General features: G+C 30.4%; 1 protein-coding gene across 1 annotated transcript; it reads left to right on the plus strand.

Annotated features, from left to right (window-relative positions):
- Positions 1-16932: 16932 nt before the first annotated feature.
- LOC140438647 (protein FAM200A-like) lies at positions 16933-17565 on the plus strand. Its single transcript, XM_072528302.1, has one exon. The coding sequence runs from the start codon at positions 16933-16935 to the stop codon at positions 17563-17565; it is 633 nt and encodes a 210-aa protein (XP_072384403.1).
- The last annotated feature ends 357 nt before the right edge of the window (positions 17566-17922 follow it).

A 17922-nucleotide genomic window follows, 5' to 3' on the forward strand; every position in this document is an offset into this window, starting at 1 on the left:
GTTATTAAATAAACCCTAAAAACCCTGAGATTAATTATTATTAGTATAACATCATATTATATGTTCGGCTACTCCACGTATTAATACGTTATATTAGTTAATATTTTGGTTTATTTTTTCTAGCAAAACTCATTGTTTAGGTTTACTTTTATGATAAGACGTTCTCAAAACTGACAGACTGAGCTAAAAGAGGCCTAACAATTGGCTCCCAAATGTTGTGAGTTTTATTGTTCTACATTGGCTTTCAACTTTCGGAGGTGTTATATTGTTACCCATAAGCACCCACCGTTTCTAATGGGTCGTTCAATGGTTACGCAGTGGCGCCCCAATATGATATCATATTTGTAATTTTATTCTTTAAATTTTTGGTTGGTAACAAATAATTAACAAATATTAATAAATATTTTTATACAAATCATGCTATTTTGGTACTTTTTAATTAATTTTAACATTAAATTTTGATTTTTATAATAAAAAATATTTTAGGGTAAAATTTGTTACCATATAAGCACTATCATTTTTAAATAGTTTATATTTTTTGGCGGATTGTTTATAAAACGTATAAATTTCTATGCCTAACATCAGTTGACAAAGTATATCTGTCAGGTAGCTACTCTTAATTGTCATGTCAGTTGTAATTTAAACTAGACAGCGAAGTTGCTATATATCTATAAAAAGGCATTTCTCTACTGAAAATTCTTTTATCCATATTACAATATCTTTTACCAAATTTTAGGAGGGAAATTCAAAATTTTGAAAGCTTTTAAAATTTGTAACATTCGTTTAACAAAAAACTGTCACGTATGCCATACCAAAAAAAAATATATATTATTGGTTGAATGTGATATTATCTCATTTTTTTTTCACATTTTTATAGGTGAGGTATCATGGTCAAAATAACGAAAAATCATTTTCGGTCTAGCCGGATGAGATACCAAAATTCCCCCCGCAATATTTCAAAAATAAAAATAGCATGAATATTTTATTGTCTACATCATGGTAATTTTTACACATTTTTTGGCGGGAAAATTAAATTTTTTATTGCCTTTGAAATCGTCCCTTCAAAAATTATATATATATATTATTGGTTGAGTGTCAAATTATCTTCATGATTTTTTTTTTAATTTTTATAGGTAGCGTATCATGGCCAAAATAACGAAAAATTATTTTCGATCAAGCCGGTTAAAATAATAAAAAATACCATGTTGTTCTACATCAGAAAGTACTAGACCAAAAAATATTAGGATCCGTATACACAAACATAACCTCATAACCTTTTTTTCAGTTTATAGGTATTTTTATTGCCTACCGCATCGTATTTTTTCAAGTGTTGCACCAAGATATTTCAAGTTTTTAACTATATAGTATACAGCCAACTCCCGGGAATTATCTCTTTTTTTAACCATGACGCCCCACCTATAAAAATCTGAGAAAAAAATTATCGAAATAATATGATACTAAACCAATAATATATATTTTTTTGGAGTGGTGTTCCAGACAGTTTTCTTTTAAATGAATTTTAAAAAATTCTAAAGCGTAAAGGCGTAATATAGATTTAGCTCCATCTGTCAAACTGGTATAAATTTTAATAAACGATTAGCAGAACATAAAAGGGCTTTTAATAATAGAAAAACAGATTCTACATACGCACTTCACCTTCTAGATCATAATCATTGTTTTTACGACGAATTTAAAATTCTTCACATTCAAAAAGGCCTTAATATATCTTTGTTAGAATTTATGGAAATCAACAAATTAAAACACACAGATTTAATTCTAAATGACCAACTTGAGACAAACAGTTCTCCCCTCCTGAACCTATTTCATTAGAGACTATAAAGTTTAAACGCATACCAAAAATAGATTACTTGAGAAAGGCAATCAGCCGAAACAGCTGTAGTGATAACAGTTTAAAATAAATTTTGTGGGATTAGCAATTAATTAATAGCGGTTCACTTTTTTTCAACATTCTTGGACAATATCTCGATTTGTCCAGGGATGAGTTTTGCGCTAAGGGATGATGTGCTAGTTTTTGGGGATTGGGCATGTCAATCTACCAATCAATAGTAATTAATTAGCAATAAAATATGCTGCCAAGATGTAAGCATATTCATTGTTTCTTGGAAACGGTTGCAGCAATAAAATTGTTTCTTGACATAAAATTTCGGCAATAATTAAGCAATCAATTCATATAATGAAAACTTTTAATTTAAAAAAGAAGAAATATCGACAAAAATAATAAACAGTAATTTTCGGTGATTTTTACTATAAAATTAATGTTTAAACAACGACGCCGTTATTTTAAACTGATACTTTTGACATAAATCCACATTTTCATATCAAAAATGGTTTTTGCATATCAACAAATGCTAAAGAAATATTACAACGATGTTTTAAAAGAAATAAAGTGTAACAAGTGACACTCATATATTTATTTATAAACATTTGATCGATAACACAAAATAAAATTAGAGGAGAAAACAATATAGGAATATTCCATTGTATATAAATTGATTAATATTTGCATAAATGTTCCACAGCCAATTGTAAATAAAACCAAACACCTTCAAACTATTCGATTATTCAAATGTAACCGCTTCCATTATAACAAGTCGTTAATTCTATTTAACATCGCGACACGGCTTGTGTACAATCGTTTTTGCTTTTCAAGCACCTTCCAATAAATATGACAAAATGAAACAATGACAGTTTCTGGTATTAAATACACAGATGCATATTTCATTCACACGAAATCCATTATCACGCTAGAGCGGCATTTGGAAGCCATCCTGTGACCGTACGGCATAGGTGTACATCGGTTAAATGTAGAAAAGGTTAATTTATATTATGCTGGTAAAGTCATAGAGTGTGAAATAAAGTGCAAACTAAATTTAATAAGCTTTTGGTAAACCAATATCTTTTGTACATAAATAGTTACGGGTCAAATGGGGGAATACATTAATTTTTTTTAGAATCGACTATTTTGGAGACATATCCCGAAATAAGTCGAATTGTGTTTTTTAATTATAATTTTTGGCATATATATCTTACTAGTGCCTTTATCCGTCTGGGCATGATGACTCAATCGGTGATTTTTTAAAATAATATAGGGACCATGTGCTAGCTCATTTGAAAGGTTATATAATTCTATATGTATTAAAATAAATATCTTCTTCTTGTTCTTCGACTTCTTCTTTTTATGTAGATATGACTGTCTGTTTTTCAATGTGCCTCCAGTAGATTCTCGTTCCATCGTTTTCGTGGTCTTCCTACTGATGGTCTTCCTATTGGTGAATCGTCTCTTGCAGTCTTTACTACTATATAGAACTCTAAACTGAACAAATGTTTTAATTCCGCTCAAATAGTCGTTCCATTCTATTATTTTATTGCTTACTCAGTTCTTCATATTCTTCACGTTGCATCTACGTCGTATATCTGTACCTTTAGCTCTGTCCGATAGTGTCTTACCACCATTTTTTTTTAATTGTTTTTATCTCTGCTGTGTCGAGCATCCTGTTTGTCCTCTCTGTGTCAGGTCGTGTTTCTGCCGCGCGTATGTCATTATTGGTCTGATGACTGTTTTGTAAATTCCGCCTTTCATTTCTTTCCCAATATTTTTATTTCTCCACATTATTTCATTCAGGGAAGCTGCGGCTCTGTTTGCTTTATGTACTTGATCTTCCATTTCAGTTTCCAGCTTTCCGTAGCTAAATGATGTGATGTCTGGATATTTAAACTTCATCACTTTTTCTATTATCTGACCTTCCAGCTCCAATTTATATCTTAGTAAATTTGCTGTTCTATCCATGCATTTTGTGTTTTTTAGGGAAATTAACATGTTAAATGGCGGTTACATTAAATTAGTGCAGCATACGTTGTAAATCATCTTCACTATAGAGAGTAGTGTTGCGTCGTTTGCATAATAGATTATTTTAAGTTGTTTTTCTCCCATTTGGTATCCTATTTAGTTTTGACTTTTTTTATTATTTCATCTATAATCAGGTTAAACAATAGAGGACTCAGGGAATCTCCCTATCTGATCTCATTGCCAGCTTCAATAGGGTCAGTTAGATCTTCTTCTACTTTTACTTTTCTTGTGTTGTTTTGGTAGATATTTTTGATCGTTTTTAGTCGCTTTAATTTAACCCGGTCAAATGCCTTCTTAAGGTCAATGAAGCATAAATATGTCGATTTGTTTTATTCCAATGATTTCTCTTGCATTTGCCTTATTATAAAAATAGGGTCTCTGCGTGATCTTTGCCACCTATAACATTGTTGTTTTCTGTTAGTATTATAATTTCATTCAGTTTATTTGTTTTCACTTTGGTTGTTAATTTTAGTGTTGTGTCTAATAAATTAATTTCTCTGTAATTTTTCGGGTCCAATTTATCTCCCTTTTTGAAGAGAGGTATGAGTATACTTCTCTCTATTCTGAGGAATTCTGGTTTTTTATACATTATTTTTTTTTATTAGTTCTAATAGTTGTTTGGTCAAAACTAATCCTCCGTAGTTTGGAAGTTCGTTCGGTATTCTGTCCTCTTTTGGTCATTTTCTATTTTTGTGTTTTCCTTAATTCTTCTTTTACCTCTTCCTCCTCAATATTTATTTTTTCGTTTGTCGTTACCTCTGGTGTTGGCGGTTCATTATCGTCACTTTTAGCAAATATGGATCGAAAGTAATCTACCTATGTTTCCTTCTGAATGTGTTTTGTTTTTATTAGTTCGTACACCTCGTTTCTTTGTCCTTTGATCATTCTCCGTATTTCTTTTTGTGTTTCGTAGAAGTCGTGTTCAATCTGTTTTGAGAAGCTCTGGCAGTATTCCCTTTTTATTTGTCTAACTAATGTATTCGTTTCATTTCTGATTTGTTTGTAGTAGTTATATGCCTGTTGTGTTTAAATTGCTCTGTATTGTAAAAAGGCTTTCTTCTTTTCTTCACATTTTGTCTTCACTTCCTCTCTTAACTATGGTTTTTTCTTTTTTTGATATATTAACATTAGTAATATAAACATAAAATATCTAATTATTTGCCGCCAAAAATATATTTTTTAATAAAATTAATTGATACAACTGGCAGTATGTTTGTAATTTACTTAATCCAAAATACATTCTACTGCTGTCAGAAAACAGAAAAAAATGTTTATTTGAGAACTCAACATTAATTTCTTTTCGCTTAAATTAAATGCTCAAACTGCCACACCTGCCTCTTGGTAGTAATCGAAACGATGATGACAATCTACTTGAATATTGTGGATCATTTCTTTAGTTATATTACGAATTTCCAATCTTATTAAATTTTTTAAAACTTGTAAACTTTGTGGTCGATCGGCGATCTTGATCATCCTCATTGATTGTTTAAAATGTATTGAATTGTGTATAATGAAAAATAATAAACGAGCTAGCTAAAGACTGCATAAAGAGAGATCTATAGCAAAAACTGGCATATAGCAACTAATTCGAGGTTTGTTTGCAGTTGTATTTCGGTTGAATCTAGGTCATCCCTTACGAAAATTGTGTTCCGTCCCTTGAGTGATCAACTCAAGAACTTAATTATTTTTATTATCACATTTTGGTGCTTTAAATAAGTCCCTTCAAGGTATATAACTAATGGAAGATATTTATTTGTAAGAAGCAATTTTATCAAAAGAAGAAACAATGTTTAGAGAAGCAATACATCTTCTTCAATATCCTGATATTGTTTTTTTAAAGTTTAAATTTGTATTTGATCATATATAAAGTTTAAAATTTCTTTTATATCTTCGCTTTCATTTGAATAATTTTTAACAATAAGTTCTCGATGTTTTGAGTAAAGGGAATTTACCAGAAAATCACACATTTTGTGAAAAGAAAGTGCAAAGAAAGGGCTTCTGTTTTCGATTTTTGCTTTATTTTTATTAAGAATATTCGAAATGTCATCTTGAGTTTTAGGGGTTTAAGTTTTTGAGTAATGGGTAGAGGTAGGCCATTTTCAAGGATTTTAGAGAAGGTAGAAATTTGTCTTTTTGTAACATGAAGAGCTTCAGTGACTTTTTATTACTTTCAATTACTAAAGAACTATCTTAGTATATTTCTGCTTGTGACAAAATCTATGATTCTTTGTTTGTTTGTGAGAAAGTGGTTTGGTTCTTTGTAGTTGATGTTATATTGTGAATACGTATGGTGTTGGGTTCCAGATTCATTATTGTTTTCGAACATTCTTGGTATTGCTTTTGTGGTTGTTGTTCCAGCTGCTGATATACACTGATTTTTCAATAGTTTAATCATCGTTATGAGAGTTATTTACATGCAGATGGTGGTCAGTTTCCACTTAAATAATTGGACTACTAGATGATAAGGAAGAACCATCAGAACCTTGGTGTCCAATTATCTTGCATCTCGAGCAATTTAAACCGTCTATGGAAATGTAACTGTATGATTTATTTTTGAATGAGATTATAAAATGATATAAGATTTTAAAACCAAAAACCAAATACGAACGACGTCCTCACAAACTTTCCCAATTAGGACCATTGTTAGGTCAAAAACCTTTTGATACATTACATATCGATCTATTCCATTGCATTAAAAAGCTGTATCTCACAATAATAGATTCCTTTTCCAAATACGGTCAATGCTATAAGCTCACCGACAAAACTTCCATTTCCATACTAAATAAATTGCCACACTACTTTTCGCACCACAATTATCCAAAAAAGATGGTATGCGACAGCGGCACCGAATTCAATTCCGCCGTCATTAAAGAATTCTTAAATATCCACAAAGTCGAAATACATTTTACAACAGTAAATAATTTCTTTTTCAAACTCTCCTGTAGAGTGCTTTTATTCAACGCCTATTGAAAAACTTAGGACCTTACAAGCCCAAAATCCAAATGATTCGTTAGATGACATTCTAACACATGCCATTCTCATTTACAACCAATCAATCCACAGTTTCACAGATTATTCCTCTTTCTCAATTCTGTACGGACCCTATGCAAAAGATATACATTTCAACTTTGATCTTCCGATATATGAAACATATAATCAAAGGCATAAAGAAGAACTCCAACCCTTTATTGCAGAACTATGTAATAAAGAAAAACAAAAGAGACAACAACTCTTAGATAGACAAAACAAAAATGCCGAAGATATTCCGGAAATAAACCTCACAAAATCCCTATATGTCTCTAAGAAAAAACATAAGTCTAAATTACAAACCTCTTTCTCTACTATTCATCCAGAAAAAAAAACAAAATTTGTCGGTAAAACAGATAAACAAAATGTAACAAGCACTTACCTTAAATATGTAAAACAAATACGAAAACATGTAGACAAACCTACTCAAGACCCAAATTTTTCACAGGACAATCCTCGCAATGGTCCCTCCAACCATTATTCAGGAGATTTCGAATAACGGTTACTATGCTGAAGAAATAGGCAAATCAAGAGAAATCTCCCACTACCACAGACACTTTCTTTACATACCACTAGACAAACTATCCGACACTATTGACGCTAGTCCGACAAACTATTTCAGAGATCACTTCAAAAATGCACCTCTCTCACTACTTACTGTATTCCCAATATACCCACATACAAGAACAAACGAAAGATGATCTACACAAAATCACTCGAAAACAGAAACGTGGACTTTTTAATTTTCTAGATACACCCATCAAATACGTGACTGGAAATCCTGACGACTGACTTAGACTTATAGACTCTATAAAAAATAAACAAAATAAAATTATTAAAAATTTTAATCACCAAATATCTTATGGAAACTCTTTTAACACGAGATTGATAAACTTTTAGAAAAACTAAATTCTGATAATTCAATTCTCATATCTGTACTAAACAAATTATCAGCTGATTTTGACAACTGTATTATTCTACACAATGAGATAATAAATTTCCAAAATATAAACGAATTTTTAATGAAACTTATTAGAACCATTACTTTATTTAAGCTAAATATCTCCAATATAGAATTATTCACTTTAAAGGAAATAATAGACCTTAAAGAAAACCTTCTTATAATTTATCCCAGAAATTCAATCCCCAATAGTAATGAACACCCTTATGAACATAGAGTAAATAAAAACTTTAGTTTGTGTAACTTCAAATACAATGCTCATAATAATTAAAATTCCTTTTCTCCATGAAATTCCCTACACCACCTATAACATCTACCATATTCCAAACAGGGATCACGTTATGATTTTGCCACCTGCAAGCTACTATACAAATAATAAATGGTTCGACACTTGTATAAGACAAGGCGACAACATAGTCTGTTCCAACTATGTACAATCCCAATGTAACATACCCAATGTAGATAATTGCACGAAAACATTAATCACAGAGATCTTTTTCCAAGAGACCAGCAAAGTCATATTGCTAGGAATAGTTCACCCGATGAGACTTCAGCAGATAGAAATCAATTCAAACAGCCTCTTGACGACATATGTACCAATAATGATTGAAGGTATCCATTTTAATAAAAAGACTCACAAGACATTTCTATTCCAAAAATTGTTCCAATAAAATTAATACCAAACCATGAGATGAAAATCGAAAAATTAACAATCCCAGGGACACATGGTCAAATCCAACCACTAGATATCATAGACGTACTACCCCGATTATCAATAGGACTGAGCACCACTTCTGTTGTAATATTTTTAACCATTTTATATATATTTAGGGATTCTACAGTATTCACTGCCTTCCCTCGCTCAACCGTTTCCATCTCTCTCTGTTGTTCCATTCTCCATCGTTTAGTCCTCTCTTACTCATGGCGTCGTCTACTTCGTTCCTCCAGGATTTTCGGGGTCGTCCTCTTTTCCTCCTTCCTATGGGGCTCCATTCGGTTATTTTCTTTATCCATCTGCTGTCGCTAGTTCTTCTTACATGTCCATACCACTTTAGTCTTTTTTGTTCTATATATGTTAGTATGTCTGTTTCTATTGATGTTCTTTGCTTTATTTCGTCATTACTTCTCCTATCCATTCTTGTTACTCTGCAGCATCTTCGCAGGCATTCCATCTCTGTTGCTACTATCTTACTGCTGGTTTTCTTGTTTATGATCCAATTTTCAGCCCATATGTCATAATACTTCGCACTAATGTTTTATAAATCTGCGTTTTTGTCTTCATATTTAGGTGTCTATCCCACCATAGTGAGTTAAGTTATCGGATTGCTGTTCTTGTTTGTCCTAATCTTTGTGTAATTTCTTCCTCTGTTGTTGCCTTTTTCGTGATTATAAACCCCAGGTATTTGAGTTTATCCTTTCCTTTGATTGTTACGTTGTCATCAATCTGTAGATCTTCTATGTCTTCTTCACTTGTAGATAGGTACTCTTAATAGATAACCTTAGATATCTTAGATAACCATTTTAGTTTTCCTAATAATCTTTCTAATTAGGAAAAGAAAACGAATTTCCAAAATCCTATTTGGAGAAAAATTATATCCTGCCCAGATCCAGATATTGGACGAGATGATAGCTGACGTAACCAAAACTTCGAGCACGAAGTCCCAACCAATAGAGGGAGGAGAAATGTAGCCATAAGCTTCCCTTCTATTGAGACTCAGCAGATTTCGATGTCCGAAGTTATAAAAAGGAAGAAATTAATATTTTTATTATAATTGTAATTATTATGTTTCAATAGTCAATTTTAAATCATCAAATGTAGTAGTTTGTAGAATTTTCAAAATTGTAACTTTTTATTTCGAAATAAAGAGTTTTTTTTTGGGAACTTAACGTAGAAGAAACATTTCTGGCGCTGCGAACCACAGGGTATTTCATACAGAAACTTAGTCGTTTCCTGGTCTACAATAGTTCGATGAAATCCTGAAGAACCTGGTAAAAGTTAACCTGGTGTAACTTAAAAAAAAAGTTTTATGTCTGTTTTGTCCTTTTAATTGTGATCTGTTTGTCCCTAATTGTCTTTAATTGTTTTTAGTTTTATAATTTTAACACATGACATCACAATTTTCTGCCAAAACAGAAATTAAATGCCTTTTATCAAAAAATTTGATAATTACAAGTCAAAGAAATTGCACACCCACAGAATAGTACATCTAATTTCATTCATTGTCATAAAATGGTCCTCATACTGTAAAAAATTTTAATAAATTAACACAAATATCTAAAATATATCTCTTGAATAAATATAAATAACTTTAATAATTTAAATAATATAAAACATCACTTTCATTTAACGAACAATCACATATACCTTACTCCTATTTCATTTGTTAACATCTCTCCCCTCAAGAAACTTCCTCGTTAATTGTCAGACAGTTACAACATTAACCAAAAATCACCCATCATCGGCAATTACAGGATTGTTTGAACTATGTATCACGAATCATTATCTAAAAATTCTTGTACCGGCATGTAAGTAGTATTTTGTTTGTTTCTAATTTATTACAATTCAATAGATTATCTCTTACCAATTTATGGGATTTCACTTTGTCTGCTAAATCAATTTTATGCATATTAATAAACACAGAAATGTAATATTGGCATAATTACTATAACCTTTTTTGATCTTTATCTTTATAAGACAGTACCCTAATATGGGCTTTTTATAATTTCAGCGTTTAATTTACTTTGTACCGTTTGACCTGAAGATGCTTTGCAAAGTGTAGAAAGCGAAACCGGTCGTTTTGGTAGTAAAATTAAATTTATTGTGAGTAAGTTTAATCTCATTTCTTTTTACCTATTTAATATTGTAATACTTTTTTGTACCATTTTAAAATAGTAAATAATTGTATCTGACTATGTTTTTGTTACTTCCTATGTGTATTTTTCTAAATAAAAACCAATTTTTGAACATAGCACTTTTTGCACCCTATTTTGTTCTATTACATCATTAAATTTTATTACATATTGGATTGCATATTTTGTAATAAAAGTCAATATTTGTGCATATTTTCATGAAAAAATATCCATGTATATGTGCATATTTAAAAAAAAATGTTGCATATATTTCGCGCTCTAAAGATCATGATTATAATGACAATGATGATGGTGGTGATGATGATGATGATGTTGATGATAATATTGATGATGATGATAATGATAATGATAATAATAAAGATGATTTTTTTAAGCGGCTGATTTATAATTAAACTTATATCCTTTTATCGCTTTATCTAATCTAAATTATATACCCGTTTTTTGTAGACGGGCAACAGTGCCAGGAACTTTTGTCTAATTTTAATTACTCGGTGGTCATGATGGTCATGAATAGCAGCTCTGGGGAATACGGTAGTGCTTTGTTAGAAACATATAGGTTTTATTTAATATTACACCGATTTTACATTAAGATAGGTAAATATTGGCATATATTTGTTACCGTAGGAATCGCTGGCAGATTGAATAATAAGCGCAATAATTATTTAGTATTACAGCAGGGTTTTAGCTTGCTTGCTTGATGCAGATAATTGCTTTCTATTGTATAAAATATTTAGCTATGATGTATCGATGGCTACTAACATAACTCTTGAATTAGTTAACTCATAAATGCAAATTTCAGTTACGAAAATATTTATGAAAAGTAAATTGGTATGAAAACGTCAACAAGAGAACAATGTTGTTAATATTTTGGTAGTTCTTCTTTCCTTTTGTTGCTAGAGCTTTGTTTTACTAATTTTAAACTGTTTACTTGTCTGTCAGACTGGTAAATATTATAAATTCTTTATATTTTAATAAAAACACATTTTTAGATATAGATCTCTTATCACAATACAAAATTTGTAGCGCCTCACAAAACCTTTGACATAATGTATATCTAATGTATATACAGTGTGTTTCAACGAAAATTTGACCAGCCAGGAACTCAGAAATTGTAACAAAAACAATGCTGAGTAATGTAACAAAAACAAAATAAATTAAATCTGGCTAGCAGAATGTGCCGGAAAGTGACTACTTGACACTCAAAAGAGGATTCGGCTAATTTGCATGCCCTACCGAGACCGTAAAGTGAGAATATGAATGACAGGATTCTTAAAAAAAAATAGAAATAACGTAAATGAAATTGGTAAATTATGGATGTTGCTCTAAGATATGATTGGGCGCCAGGAAAGTATTAACATATACCTTCCAAGGTATCTTGTAAAACTGTTTGATGCAATAAACGGGAAACAGGTATTAATTAAAATATTTAGTTTTCATCACAAATTTTAATCCCTATCCAAATATATACAATATAATTTTTTTATAGCTACCCACCACCAATTATGTACAGTTAATCTAGTTATAAATATACAAAAAAAATAAATACACTGGTTACACACAACTGATCCTTGATAAACTGAATTTACAAATAATAAACTATAAGAACAAATTTAATGACTATACCAAAAAGGTAATTTACTTGCCTACTAGAGATGTAACTCTGTATTTTGGCTTTCAATTAAATGTCTTAACAAGTAATAAGGACACTATCCTAAAGGGATAGATGTCCAAAGGTTTAAATATATAATAATAATAAAATATCAATAAATAACTCTCTGATTAAATGTGTACACAAGAAATCGTACAAATGAGTTAAAAGGGGGGATTTAAAACCTCAACCTACTTAGTCCCTAAATATGATAAAATATTATTTTAGAAAAAAAATGATGTTTTTTTTTATTATTATTTAAAAATAGTATGATTTGAAGTTCAAAAAAAAAATATTATAAAAAAATTAAAACTAATAAATAAACTTAATACAGGTTTACGATATTTTATATTCCGAAGGAGGATGATACTTCCCGCTGATTTCTCAAATTGTCCGGGAATAACAAGGCCAGATCTGGACCTCTGGGGAACAGCCACGTCAAAAAAAAATCAACTCTGGAACCAGGTGTAGTTCCGACCAGGTTTTAACTTAAAAATTCTTCTTAAGAAAACATAAAAAAAAAAACAAAATCAAACATTCTTCCCTCGACTTCTGCTTGACTCCCAGAGGTAGGCTAAAAAATCATTTGTTTTAGAGTTCTTTCTTACTCTTGATACAGAGTAGGGAAAAAACACAAGGTTTATGAACCTTGAAAGGTTTTATAAAGGTTACTTATGAAGTGTGGAAGCAAAAAACTTAATGGTTTTGTAAATGATGTGACCTTCGTATGGTTTGACAGTATTTTAAGTAAAATGGATTAATTATATCGACAATTTTAACGAAAAGCATGATATGGATAATAATATATTTATAATATAATGAACGGTATACGACAGAATATTTTTGTCGATACTCTTAATAGATAATAAATTGTTTTAAAGATAGATAATTATGTTTTTTTAAGGCCGGGAAGTAAAATTAAAATACATATGATTTTATATCAATAAAACTTTCGATTTAGATGTTGAATTTTCTTAATGAAATGATGGGAAACATTCAGATAAATATATCGAATCAAATGAAAAATGACAATACTATAGGATCTCAAGGTTTTTATATTTTCATTTTATTGATAATTGGATAAACTTACCGGCTCAGAGTGGTTATAAACCAACAGGACACAAAAAAAACTAAACCAAAACTTCCTGCAACTTCTTCTTAAAAAAAAACTTTAATATTCTAAATAAAAACCTTTTTTGGCCTTCTCTGGCCCCTACCTCTAAACCCAAGTGTCTCTACCGAACGTCGAAGCAGAAGTAGGCAATTGTTACTTGTTTTGAGTTAGCTAAACTATGATTGCAAACATGGACGCTTGGTGTCGCTGTTTAATGCCAACTTAAAATTTAAGAATTAAGACAATCATTAAGAGGATTTAAATTTAAAAATTTAATTTAAAAATGTTTAAGGATTATTGAAGTGACGGACTCGTTACAAAATCAATAGTTTCTTAACAATTTAAGAAACCACGACAATTTGTATTGGGAGGGAGACGAATTTTTATGCAAAGTAACAACTTTGAAGGTAATTTTGGATGTAACTAATTTATTGGTTGTATATCAGTAATAACAAGGACACATAAAATTTTACCAAATTAATTAATCAAATCAACCTGCAAATCCATATCAACACGCCACTGTGTTAAAGATATTTTTTTTTTCTTTTTGTAAAAATATCACTTTTTTATGTTTTTTTTTAAGAAAATGAATCCTAATTATCTTCTTTAGTGTTTACCAGGGTACCTTCGATATGAGATTTGTCAACGACTGATTAATCAGAGATATTATTGTAAAGGCTTACAAAAATGGGATATTATAGTGAAGAAAAAATAGAATCAATTAAGGTATACTATGAAAATAATCAGTAGACTTAGGCAAATATACAAATTGCGTATTTTGCATATAATGCATATAAAATGCAAAAATATCAAATTTTGCACATTTTTATAAAAGTGAGCATAAAGTGCATATAATTTGAAAATTTGGTGTTAACTATATATTTTTATATTCAAACTTATAGATAGCATGAAAATGCCAATACTTAATTTTGTTTTATAATCACTTGGTATTTAAATTCTTGGTATAGTTACTAATAAAAGAAGAATAAAAGATTTGTGTTTGCCAGTTTATGTCTCTAGGTAAAAATTTTTATTTTGCCGGTCAGTTTCACTTGGTTTTACTTTTGTTGTAAAATTGGAGGCGTAAACAAAGTGTATTTCTAACTGTGAATAATTATTGTACTTTGAAAATCCCAAAAATAAGCAATGTTTCAACCTGGATAAAACCTTACAAAAAGCTATTTATAATAATTATGGATAAAGTTTATTGCTCATGTTGTGGCAAAACCGTAAGTACATACGTATTATTTTTTATTTTATTTTAAAAATTTACACGGTGGTACAAACAAAGATTTTAAAATTGGAGATTATGCTTAAGAAAAGTACCCACACAAGACTAGTTCGCAATAAATCTATGTATTTTTTTTTCAAGCATTTTTTAAACTCCTTGCGATAAAAAAAGGATACCTATTTAAAATTCAAATCATTCAATAGTCTACTGAAAGGTCGCTAACATTTTTTTTCTAACAATAGCATAGTTTGCTTTAATTTTGCTAAAAACAAAAACATCATATATTGGACTTAATTAATTAAGTGCTTTTAAATAGGTAAAAGAAATAAATTAGACTTACTCACAATCAATTTAATTTTACTACCCAAAACGACCGGTTTCGCTTTCTAAAATTTGCAAGGCATCTTCAGGTCAAAGGGTACAAAGTAAATTAAATGCTGAAATTATAAAAAGCCCATATTAGGGTGCTGTCTTATAAAGATAGAGATCAAAAAAGTTATAGTAATTATGCCAATATTACATATCTCTGTTTATTAATATGCCTAAAATTGATTTAGCAGACAAAGTAACAACCCACAAATTGGTAGACATAATCTATTAAATTGTTAATTATGTTAATTAGAAATAAACAAAATACTACTTATATGCCGGTACAAGAATTTTTATAACATGATTGATGATACACAGTTCAAACTATCCTGTATTGCTGATAATGGGTGATCTTCGCTAAATGTTGTAACTGTCTGACAATTAACGAGGAAGTTTCTTGAGGGGAGAGATGTTAACAAATAATATAGGAGTAAGGTATATGTGATTGTTTGTTATATGAAAAAGTGATATTTTATATTATTTAAATTATTAAAGTTATTTATATTTATTCAAGAGATATATTTTAGAAATGTGTGTTAAATTATTGAAATTTTTACAGAAAGAGGACAGTTATATGATAATGAATAAAAGTAGTTTTGCTATTTTGTGGGTGTGCAATTTCTTTTGACTTGTAATTATCAACTTTTGGATAACAAGCATTTAATTTCTGTTTTTTAGGCAGAGAATTGTGATGTCAAATGGTAAAATTATAAAACTAAAACACAATTAGTGGCAAACAGAACACAATTAAAAGGACAAAACAGACATAAAACTTTTAAGAAAGGGGGCTTATTGGCACTACATTATTTAGTAGGATATAATGATACTGCCAATAAGCCCCCTTTTTTAAAAGTTTTATGTCTGTTTTGTCCCTTCCTTCAACAGCAATATTTTGATTTAGCATCAGATTAGTCATTGTTTGGGCCTTGTTCATATTACCCTTTAGTCCGATCTCCAAGGAAGCGTGATATAATCTTTTAAACATTATTATTGCATCATCTATACCAGTGGTTCTCAACCTGGGGGCGTAAGGGTAAAAAGAAAAAAAATTAAAATTAAAAAATATATATTTTGTTAAAAAACAAAATATTTTGTATTTCTTATTTTTATTTTGTTTAGAAATATTTCTTTATTTAAACGTGATTAAAATAGTTTTGCTTAAACACACAACCTGAGTTAAACACGACAGTCTTGTGTATGGCAACATTGTAGAAGCGTAAAGTATATTTATCAACACTGTATTGCAAGCACTCCTGGCTCCAGTTCAGTGACTCCGTCTCACACCTCAGTCTCAGTCGACAGCGTTTGTGTGCTGTTTGTAGCAATCGGTGGAATCGTTATTTAATAACAGAGTGATTGTTTGTGAATTATTTAATAGTATTGTGGTACAGCTTTAAAAATGGCTAAGTCACTTCCAAAGAAAAGATTGTATTCAGACGATTATTTTAAGTATGGTTTTACCTTTATGGAGAAAAACGGCAATCATTTACCTCAATGTCTCAACTGCCATGCTGTTCTTAGTAATGATACAATGCTCCCCGGACGTTTGGAACGGCATCTAATTACAAACCATTCTTCTTTGAAAGATAAAGGCCCAAAATTTTTTATTGCCAAAATAGCAGCCTAAAATCTATGAAACTTGACACTACTGCAAATTTTCGTGTTGAAAATGAGAAAGCTGTAAAAAAATCATACAAAATAGCACTTTTGATAGTTAAAGACAAGAAACCACATACTATTGATGAATCATTAATTAACCCTTGTTTACTTACTGCTTGTAGTACCGTACTTAGAAAGTAGAAAAACTTTCTCTTTTAAACGAAACAGTAAAACGTAGAATGACATGGCTCTGGATTTGAAAAATCAACTATTGCAAAAATTAAAAGGTTCACCGTTTTTTTCTTTGCAGTGTAACGAAACAACTGATATTTCAAAGCATGCACAGTTATTGTTTTACTGTCGATTTTTTGACAGAAAACGGTTCCTGGAGGAAATATTGTTTTCAATATCTCTTGAAACAACAACTAAAGCCATTGACATATTTTCTGCCCTTGAAGATTTTTCAGTAATCAATGAACTTCCACGGGAGAAAGTAATAGGCCTAAAAAAGAAGAACCCTAGGATAACTGGTTCTCACTGCATTATTCACAGACAAGCTTTAGCTAGTCAGACTTTACCTGAACCTCACAACGCAACATTAAACTTAGCAATTAAAATAGTTAACCACGTCAAATTCAGTGCATTAAACACTAGGCTCTTTCAGGCACTATGTCAAGAACTTAATAGTGATCAGGAAACCCTCCTTTTTCACACAGACGTCCGGTGGTTATCCAAACGAAATATTCTTGCAAGACTATTCAATTTAAAGTCAGAAGTTGAAATTTTGTTAAAGACTTCCAAACAAGAAGATCTTCACAGAAGATTTACCGATGATAAAAATATCTTTTACTTGGTTTATTTGTCTGACTTTTTTTGAGACAATGTCCTGAATCTGAAGCTTCAAGGCCGTACAAACCTCTTAAACACTTATGATGCAGTTAAGGGGTTTATAGAAAAAATATTGCTTTGGCAACGCTGCCTTCACAGTTCCAAGTCAAACTTTTCCTCTTTTCCTAAACTGAACGACCTTTTCAATGATATTCAAACCCTTAACCCTTCCACTACATCTAGTTTCGGATTTGAAAGACGTCATATCACGGCATTTGGAAGAACTGAAAAATCAAATTCGAAAGTACTTTCCAGATCGGAATACTGGGAATTTATGTTGACAATAATAGATCCTTTTCATATCGAAGTTGACATTCTTTCAGTTAACCTTCACGAGCAGGCAATT

Source organism: Diabrotica undecimpunctata, chromosome 4 (assembly GCF_040954645.1).
Source record: "Diabrotica undecimpunctata isolate CICGRU chromosome 4, icDiaUnde3, whole genome shotgun sequence".
In the NCBI taxonomy this organism is placed as follows: domain Eukaryota; kingdom Metazoa; phylum Arthropoda; class Insecta; order Coleoptera; family Chrysomelidae; genus Diabrotica; species Diabrotica undecimpunctata.